Source organism: Alexandromys fortis, unplaced genomic scaffold, assembly GCF_014885135.2.
Source record: "Alexandromys fortis isolate MF-2015 unplaced genomic scaffold, M_Fortis_MF-2015_v1.1 scaffold_253, whole genome shotgun sequence".
Lineage (NCBI taxonomy): Eukaryota > Metazoa > Chordata > Mammalia > Rodentia > Cricetidae > Alexandromys > Alexandromys fortis.
The window spans coordinates 1,673,363-1,683,579 of NW_026068124.1; the positions used below are offsets into that span (position 1 = coordinate 1,673,363).

The following is a 10,217-nucleotide window of genomic DNA, read 5'->3' on the forward strand; positions in this document are numbered from 1 at the left end:
AGATAATATCCAATTCAAATTTCAATAGTGCCCAAACTGAGAAAGCTCATTTATCTGAATAAGAATATAGAATAAAGGGGAGATAAAACATATCAGCCCCTTTTCATATGACCAATAGAGTTCTAATACCTTTTGTAAAACACTGAATCACACAGTAAGATAGCTCTTTTATTCAACAATATTACTGTATATTTTTTGCAGTACTGAAATTGGACCACAGATTTATTTATTCAGGGGAGAATTCTACACTCAAAATATACTAAATCATTTTTATGAGTCTATTTTACAATTATAAATAAAAAAACTGTCAGAGAAATCTGTGGTTTTGTAGTTACAAAGAGTAAAATCTGGATTTAAATTTATATTGACCTGAAATCCTCCTTGAAGGAAAGTTTTCTACAGTGTTGTTCATTGATCTAATATTTGTTACTATATTCATAAGAAAGATACATATGTTAAGTGGCCTTGTCCCTGGACATTCTTCTTTCAGAGTTATATGAATTATAATGAGGGGAATGAGAAAGGGGACCAATCAAAATTCTACTCTGAATCGCAGGTACCCCTTCTGGGAAATGATATTATCTCTAGGCATCCAGCACTAGTTATGACACTGGATACAAACATAAGTTCAGCTACTTCTACCTTTAAGAGCTCATCCAATGTGGGAAGAAGTCCTGTAGCAAAGAGAATAATTTCCTGGGTTTCCAATAAATTTTCCAAGGAATCTCAGTCTTAAGATGCATATTCTCATTTAAGTCAACTCATCCTTTAGAGATTCATAGAAGATAATGATTTTCTTTTCTATATGTGAAAATAAATTTCTGGTGATTTTTCTCAAATATAGATTATGTTATATCCCCCACACTACTTCTAGAGGAGCACAGGCTTGTCTTACTGATGATTATAGCCTGCTTTATTACTGCGAACTGCACCCTCTCAGGACAGTAAAGAGAAAAACATCATGAGTTCTGGTAGCAGAGAAGGCTCCAGAAAACAAAGGTAAGAAAAAATAATTTTTTTCTTGAAAATTCCTAAATTTACTTACATACTTCTCTTTTCTGCCCTAATTACTGGTAAACTCTAGGAAAACCAGGGGGAAATGCTCAGAGACATTGAGGTTCTAAATACATTTTACTGGATATATGAAAATAAAATGGGTGTAAGGAAAGAGGAAATGGACTTTTTCAGGAACTAAGAAGAACAGTTGTGTTATTTGTATGCCTTATAAGATTATTTATATATCCTACTGTATGTCCACTAAACCCCCAAATTAGGAAGCAGCCACTCTAGTTCTCTTCCTCTGGAATCAAAGACAGGTTATTGGTTAATGTCATTTTTCACTGCTTTTATTACAGATGCAACCAATGAAGCAATTGACTATGAAAAGTAACTCTTCAGTGACTGAGTTCATTCTTATGGGATTAACAGATCAACCAGGGCTCCAGCTGCCCCTCTTTGTCTTCTTCTTGTTAAACTACACAGCCACTGTGGTGGGAAACCTAATCTTAATGAATCTCATTTTTCTAAATTCACATCTTCACACTCCCATGTACTTTTTCATCTTTAATCTCTCCTGCATTGATTTCTGTTATTCATTTGTTTTCACTCCCAAAATGTTGATGAATTTTGCTTTAAAGAAGAACACCATTTCTTTTACAGGATGCATGAGTCAGCTATTTTTCTTCTGCTTTTTTGCCAACTCTGAGTGTTATGTGTTGACAGCCATGGCTTATGATCGCTATATGGCCATCTGTCAGCCCCTCCAGTACACAACTGTCATGTCCCCTAAGATATGTTGTCTGCTGATGTTTGGCTCTTACATGATGGGTTTTGCTGGAGCCATGGTTCACACAGGGTTTATGATCAGGCTCAGCTTTTGTGATTCTAACATCATCAACCACTACATGTGTGACATCTTCCCTCTCCTTCAGCTCTCTTGCAGTAGCACCTATGTCAATGAGCTTGTGAGTTCTGCTGTAGTTGGAACAATTCTCATTTTATCTAGCATCATTATTTTAGTCTCATATGCTATGATTCTTTTCAATATCATTCATATGTCATCAGGTAAGGGTTGGTCCAAAGCCTTAGGCACTTGTGGGTCTCACATCATAACTGTTAGTCTCTTCTACGGATCTGGGCTACTAGCTTATGTCAAACCATCTTCTGCTGAGACTGTAGGCCAAGGTAAATTTTTCTCAGTGTTTTACACTCTTGTGGTTCCCATGCTGAATCCTCTCATTTACAGCCTCAGGAACAAAGATGTCAAAGACGCTGTGAAGAAAACCATGAAGAGAATCACAGGTTGAGTGAACATTATACCTTCCTTAATCCTGCCATACTGTTCTGCCTTGTTCTTCTCTTTGTCTTTCTCAATATATTTCTTCTGCTTTGCCTTGTTCTTCTTTTTGTCTTTCTCAATATATTTCCTTTCTTTTTGTCTCATCTCTCTAAAGTCTGGAGATTTCTTATAACCTCTCATTCTGTCACTATGAGATGTAATTCTGGTGTCTAATTTTCCCCACTTGACTTGTTTCCAGCTTAATTATGACTCCACGATGTTGGTCATTATCTACTTCAGAACAAGACCCTCTTCTCCTGTGTTTCTGTTCCTAATGATAACAAAACCTATGGCTTTTTGTTGTGTGCCTTTTCCTGATGGAAACTCATAGAATGTGTTCTCAATGCACTACTTCTTCCTCTTCTGAGACAATTTTGGTTTTCTTTGCTTGTTTCCTTAAACAACAGATATTTTATTAACTAAATTAGTAAGATGGGATAAAAGAGGGCAAAACTGAAAATACAGCCTAGATCTAGAAATTTCAAGATTATTTGAGGTATTCCTGAGATATTATATTATTCTAGACTTGAAGTCTCACGTCTGTAATGAAATTCTGTACTATACTTAAATAAAATGTGGTTCTTTAAAGTCTGAGTATGTATTCAACCTATTCTTTTAATTGACCCCCACAAGACACAGAAAATATGACATTTGGTTTTGAATAGAACTGAAATTTTCACTATCATTCTTTGATACATGGATTGGTCTATAATTGTTTTTAAAATGGCAGACCTACAATCATGCCTGCAAAACAAATCATCATTTATTGCCTCCTACTTTTATGTGTCTATATATCTATATGCACACACACACACACACACACACACACACACATATATATATATATATATATATATATGATAGATGCAGTTTTGTAAAAATCTATTTTATTCCTTTAAAAACTAAAACACAGCTAGACTTGAAGTTTAGGAATAAAGAATATCTTTGCTTTTGATTGAGTTTGCTTCTCAGGGCCAAAAATTATATGGATATCTATTTTGTTATTTTATGTGTTTCTATGATCTGAAAGAGAAAATAATTATGTGACTTTTTAAGGCCATACAGCTTATGCATAAGACTAGATTCATACCCACTGTACATTTGGTTAAGAAACACAAGGGCAGAAAATTGTGAAAAAACCAGACAGACTCTCTAGAGAGTTGTTTCACAGTGACTGTGGAAGTTAGGATTCTGTCAGAAAATCGACTTAGTCATGATGCCTGTTATAGAGATAATGCAAAGATTTCAGATCCAGTTAGAAAAGTGTCCATGTTCCTATAGACACCTCAATTTAGAGTGACACAGGCATGGGAAAAAGAGTAATAAATATTTTCACCTTTTCTGATTAGTGATAATTTTCCTAGGTTTTTGAGACTGAGGAGATTGAGTAAGCTTTTCTGGTGACTCATGTTCATTTAGTTACTTGTATATTTAAGGAGTCTGATATATGTCTCATATTCATTAGTAGAGAAAAATGACTTAGACAGAACACAGAAGAAAACAAAGTTAATTATACTACACACTGTTTTCCTTTGAACATGTTCACAGGACCCAAATCCTTTAGAATAGATGGTCCTCCAAGCATATTTTTAATATATATTTTTATGGTTTATTTAACTTTATTTTTTTATGTGCTTTGGTGTGAAGGTGTCAGATCCCCTGCAACTGGATCTTCAGATAGTTGTGAGCTGCCATGTGGGTCCTCTGGAAGAGCAGTCAGTACTCTTAACCACTGAGCCATCTCTCCAGCCCCCCTCCATGCATATTTTAAGATATTTTTCTCGTGACACAAGTTTAAGCTTTCAGTTATTCTACTTAGTGTACCAATCTCAGAGAAGAAATGATTGTCCACAAGTCAAGCCTAGTGAAATAATGAGTTTGCTAGGCTTGTTCAGTGTCTGACAGAAATATAGAATATAGAATACTTAGTGATGTTGCTAAGAAGCCCTGGCCATGGTCAATGGCTCAGTAAAGTCCCATCATTGAGAAGCTCTCAGTTCTACATAGAGTATGTTTTTCATCAAAGACCATTTACTGGTGACAAAGTCTTGAGTCAGAGCTTTGTAAATACTGTGAGCTTATTGAATATCAGCAGCTTCACTCTTTGCACAAGGAGAGAATTATTCAGTTCAGAGGTGATAAAAACAGTGGTTATTTCCTGTTTGGAGTACAATAGATCTTTAAACTGTGATTCTTTAATTTATGAAGATCACGATACTTGAAAAGTGCTAAAATATTTGTTTGGATGTATAGGCTGAGAAATCATTAGACTAGTTAATTCGTTCAGTCAATCTGAATAAAACTATTGATACTAGAGTTATGTAATTTTGATTTATTACAACATTTTATAATCATCAAATGTTTCTAATATTGACTCTCATGGATATGCTATGTTTTTGTATTTTCAATTCATTCTTTGTAGCATGTGTATGATTAAATTTGTGAATAATAACTTGAAATCTACTCATATAGACATACTTTGGTAGACATAACAATGTTTCTTAAAAACACAGAATCAGTTTTGTAAAACCCAGACCTAAAATGCACTTAAATACAAAGCAAACATGGAATCGTAAGTTCAAGATACAAAGCATCATTTGAGAATTCTTTTCTAGTTATCAGCTTAGTCTGTTGGAGAACAAAACAGAGTATAACCTGGCTTTATTTTCTTTTTATTCATCTGCACATGTGTGTGGTGTTTATAAGCATGTGTGGACACACATAGTGCATATATGTATGTTGGTGCCTGAGTTTTTTTCCGTCACTATCCACTTACAAAGTGAGTTAGGATCTTTCAATTGATAGCCAAGTTCACCAATTTAGCTACTATAGATAGCCAGCTTGCTCTAAGGATACCCTGTTTCTACCTTCTGAGTGCTGCAATTGCAGACAGATTATGGTACCCACCTATGGATACTGTTATGTGAATTCTCAGGTTGATCTTCATTTCTCAATCTTACATAGCAAGTTCTTTAGTGCTTTATTCTTTGATGTAGAAAATTAAATATTTTACCATTGATATTAAAACTGTATTTAATAAAATTTATTACTAAAAATTATTGGATATGACACAATTTTTAAAATTCAACATAGTAAATCAATTAGTGGCAAAATAATGTTAAAACTTATTTAACAGTTACTGACTGACTGTGGCATAAAAATCTTTGTTAAAAATGTATAAAGAGTCTGGGTATATTTCCTATCTCTTCTTGCATCACTGTTTCTTCACTTATTTATCTTGAATTTCTAAATATATACTTTGGAAAACTCTGTTCTAAAATCTGGTAAAAATTTCATAAAATCATATTAAATCACGTTTTTATTGTATTATTTGTTCTTTTGATGACTAATTTCTTGAGTTCTTTGTATATTTTGGATATCAGACCTTTTTCTGAAGTAGGGTTAGTGAAGATCATTTCCTATTCTGTAGGCTGTCACTTTGTTTTGTTTACTGTGTCCTTTGCTTTAGAGAAGCTTCTCAGTTTCAGGAGGGCCCATGTGTTAACTGTTTCTCTCAGAGTTTGTGCTTCTGAAATCATATTTAGGAAGTGGTCTCCTGTGCCAATGCGTTCAAAGGTACTTCCCGTATTTTCTTCTATAAGGTTCAGTGTGGCTGGATTTATGTTGATATCTTTGATCCACTTAGACTTGAGTTTTGTGCATGGCGATAGATATGAATCTATTTTCATTCTTCAACATATTGACATCCAGTTATGCCAGCACCATTTATTAAATATGCTTTTCTTTTTTCATTTTATATTTTTTGCATCTTTGTGAAAAATCAGGTGTTTGAAAATGTGTGGATTACTATTTGGGTCTTCAATTCAGTTACATTAGACCTTCTGTCTGTTTTTATGCCAATACCAGGCTATTTTCAGTACGTCAGCTCTATAACTGTAATTCTTACTTGAGAACTGTTTTTATTGTATATAATTTTAATATGTTAAAAATTAAAGCTTCCTTTTTAATTAGACAAAAATGGAAATGCTGTGGAACTATCTTTGTGCATTGTAAATAAGGTTTTTTTTGTTGTTGTTGTCGTTAACAAAAACCTGACAGGCTAACACCTAGGCAGGATTTGGGGAGCAGAGAGAATTCTGAGAAGAATGGTGGAGTCTGGGGAGTCTGAAGAGAAGCTGGAAGAAGCATGATGAGTATGCTGTGTTGAAAGAAGACACTGCCACATTGCAAAGAATAAATAAAAATATGGGTTAATTTAAAATGTTAGATACTAACAAGCTCGAGCTCTTGCTCCAGCATGTAAAATTAAGGATAAGTGTCTGAGTGGTTGTTTGCAAGTGGCTATTGGGACACAGAGAAACATCACCTACCCATTTTTTGACTTTCTTATCTTTTATCAGTCCAACGAGTCAGGGCACTACTGCCCAACCTGAATGCCTTTACCACGTGATGCTTTTCTCTTTCCCGTTGAATCTTTCCAATATGATTTCATGAAATACAATATACATGTGTCATAGTCTTTACAGTCATCAAAAGTTCTTTTGCCTTCTTAAAAACTCATAATGAAATGCAAACACCTACTACACTTATTGTATAAGGTAATTTTAAATTAAAAGTTTTACATTAAAGTATATTAAACACATTAATTTTTACCCAAAATTTTTACCATGTTTTTTCTTAAGTATACCTCCATGTATGTGTGAAAATGATGAAGTCATGTTTTCTTAATATGAGTGCTCATAAGTATCAATTTATCTTGGGATTTAATTTTATTCTATTGTGTGTAAAGTTTACTCTAAACAATAGAAGACAAACTATCATGAAGTAAAGGTCCATTCCATTTTTATAAATTTTTAAAGTAGAAAGGTCTAAAAATCAATTTCCATTTTTTTGTATGATATATGTGTAATTTAACACATTAAGCAAATTGCCCATCAATTGAAGCATGTAAAGAGTCATGATACATCTTAAATAATGTAGGTTTAATTACTTAAGTCATAAATAGTATTGTAATTCTTTTATTTGTTTGAAAATGGATGAAACTGGAGACCATCATGCTAACCCAAATAAGCTAATTATATATAGTAAGTGTTATATGTATTCTTTTATATGTGAGATCTATTCTGAAATACAAAATGGGTACTAGTAGGGTTGTAGAAGAGAAAAGGAATGGAAATATGTTAAATAAAGAGATTATTATGAGAAGAATATGTTCAAAGTTAATTAGAAGCAACCCTTAGTATAATTCATATATAATAAAATTACTAAAGTTGAGCATAACAAAATTTACTTCAACTATATACAGATTTTTTTAACTACAACTAATTTAGACAATAGTTTCATGCCACTGAAAATTTTAATGATATAAATTGTATGTTCATCTTTTTAAGTCTATGCCCAGTGGACTAGACAATCCCTGGTGAAAAGTTTATGCCTGCTGTGACAAATTGGGATTTAAACATAGACTTTGTTTTTTTTTCTCTTTCTTGTTGATCTCCATAGAGTGTGCCTTAAGGGATATCTGTTCCTGGATTTCTAATCAGGTCCAAAAGAATTATAAGCAGGCCATGTTCTTTATTGATATAGTGGCTCTGGAGGGATGTCTGTGGCTTTTCTTTACTGTATTTGGGAAAATGACTAGCTAAAAGTGTTATGCACATCTCACGGTGACATCTGTAACCTTCAGATTGGGAGACATGTGCTATGACCCTTTTGTCATGCAGAACGTTATGATGACATTTCTCCACTTTTGATGTCAGTTCTACCTTCAGGATAGTGGTGGGGTGACGCATATAGAGGTCTATTCGGAAACAAGAAAGAGTGAGTTCATTTTTTATTCATGTCTCCAATTCCTCTTGTGGACAGAAAGGAGAATAATTATTGCACTGAATGTCAATAACAACAAATCGGAAGGGCAGGATTCAAACTCTACTGTCTGCCTGCTTGTGTTTCCTCTGTGTTGTGTTGGCTTCCTCTTCAGTTTAATAGTAAGACATGCAGAAGAGGTCCAGGTACCACATGAAATACAAAGCTTCCTTAGTATGTGGGGGGTGTTTATTCTGCTTTAAACAAAATACTAATGTACCATGTATATAAATAGTTTATGTGTTATAAAAGTATAATGTGGTTATTAAAAATATCACTAATGAAACCCTCACCCATATTAGTTACTATTTTCTCTTGCATGCTTTTACAGACTTTTGAAAGTAAACCTTTTTCCATCTTCTGTGAATCTAGGATAGAGTAGAAACAAATATGAAGGGACATGGAAGAATATAATTAGTGAAAATATTAAGCTACTGTGGATAGTCTTCATATCCTATATCAATTGTTAACTTCATAGAGTCTTATAATAAGTACCATGGAAATCTTACAGACTGTAAGTAATTTCTTTTCATAAGGAGTATCTGTGTGAATGATGTCCTACAGAAATTCTCTTCTTTATTAAGGAAGAACTAGATTGTCTAATGGAACTAATGGATGGGAATTGATAAACCAGAAGAGGGCATGCATTTTGTATGATATATCACATCACCTAAGTTTATCAATGTTTAAAGTTTATGAGACATCATGCATAGTGTAGGCTTAGTTACTTAAATAATAAACAGTATTGCAATTATATTAATTGAATATGGATGGAATTGAAGATCATCATGTTAGACAAAATAAGTTAATTATATAAGATAGGTGTTATATGTATGTGTGGTGTATGCAATATAGGCATGCAGGTCAGACAATCTACGTCCATAGGCTGAGGCATGGGTAGAAGAATATTATTGTAATAACCAGATTATAAAGATGAAATAGGCAAGAGTAATTCAAATTTGCCGTTATTTGAGAGTATGGTAATATATTCATATGACAAAGAAGAATTTTTGTCAATTTTTCCAAATTCTGATACTGTTGAAAACCTGGAAACAGAGCTGGTTTGTTCACTATTAAAATTTTCTTCACTCCTAGATTTTCAATGATAAGCATGCTGGCTGAAAATGGCTCCTTGGTGATTGAATTTGTTCTTGCTGGTTTGACAGATCGTCCAGAACTCCAGCTGCCTCTTTTTTATGTGTTTCTTATAATCTACATTGTCACAGTGATTGGAAACTTTGGTTTGATCACCCTGATTGGTCTCAAACCTCACCTGCACACACCAATGTACTATTTCCTCTTCAACCTCTCCTTCATTGATCTCTGTTACTCTTCTGTCTTCAGTCCCAAAATGCTGATGAACTTTGTCTGTGAGAAGAATACCATCTCTTATGTAGCGTGCATGACTCAGCTGTTTCTCTTTCTATTTTTTGTCATCTCTGAATGCTACATGTTGACCTCAATGGCCTATGATCGCTATATGGCCATATGTAACCCATTGCTATATAAGGTCACCATGTCCCCTCAGGTCTGTTCTGTGATATCTTTCTCTGCTTATGGGATGGGGTTTGCAGGAGCCTCTGCCCACACAGGATGCATGCTCAGACTGACCTTCTGCAATGCTAACGTCATCAACCATTACTTGTGTGACATTCTGCCCCTCCTTCAACTTTCTTGCACCAGCACCTATGTCAATGAGGTCATAGTTCTCATAGTTGTAGGTATTAACATCACAGTCCCCAGTCTTACCATTCTCATTTCCTACATTTTTATCCTGGCCAGCATTTTAAACATCAAATCCACGCAAGGAAGATCAAAAGCCTTCAGTACCTGTAGTTCTCACATCATGGCAATTTCTCTTTTCTTTGGATCAGCAGCATTCATGTATCTTAAATATTCTTCTGGATCTATGGAACAAGGAAAAATATCTTCAGTTTTCTACACTAATGTTGGGCCCTTGCTCAATCCCCTGATTTACAGTTTTAGGAACAAGGACGTCAAGGTGGCATTAAGAAAATCAATGATTAGGTTTCAGAAGAGAAACATATTTTAA

At 34.1% G+C, this 10,217-nt stretch overlaps 2 protein-coding genes across 2 annotated transcripts in view; both read left to right on the forward strand.

Annotated features, from left to right (window-relative positions):
• The window catches only part of LOC126490651 (olfactory receptor 143-like), a 9,337-nt gene extending 7,031 nt beyond the window's left edge, over positions 1-2,306 (forward strand). Inside the window, exon 2 of the mRNA XM_050125720.1 lies at positions 1,399-2,306. Coding sequence (XP_049981677.1) covers positions 1,399-2,306 — 908 coding nt within the window. The remainder of the gene's footprint in view (positions 1-1,398) is intronic.
• A 6,936-nt stretch (positions 2,307-9,242) lies between these two features.
• On the forward strand, positions 9,243-10,217 carry LOC126490599 (olfactory receptor 147). The gene has a single exon (XM_050125651.1). It carries the CDS (start codon positions 9,267-9,269, stop codon positions 10,215-10,217), a length of 951 nt encoding a protein of 316 aa, XP_049981608.1. The 5' UTR covers positions 9,243-9,266.

Coding starts and splice junctions, on each gene's coding strand:
- LOC126490599 (XM_050125651.1), top strand. CDS start 9,267: ATGATAAGCATGCTGGCTGAAAATGGCTCCTTGGTGATTGAATTTGTT.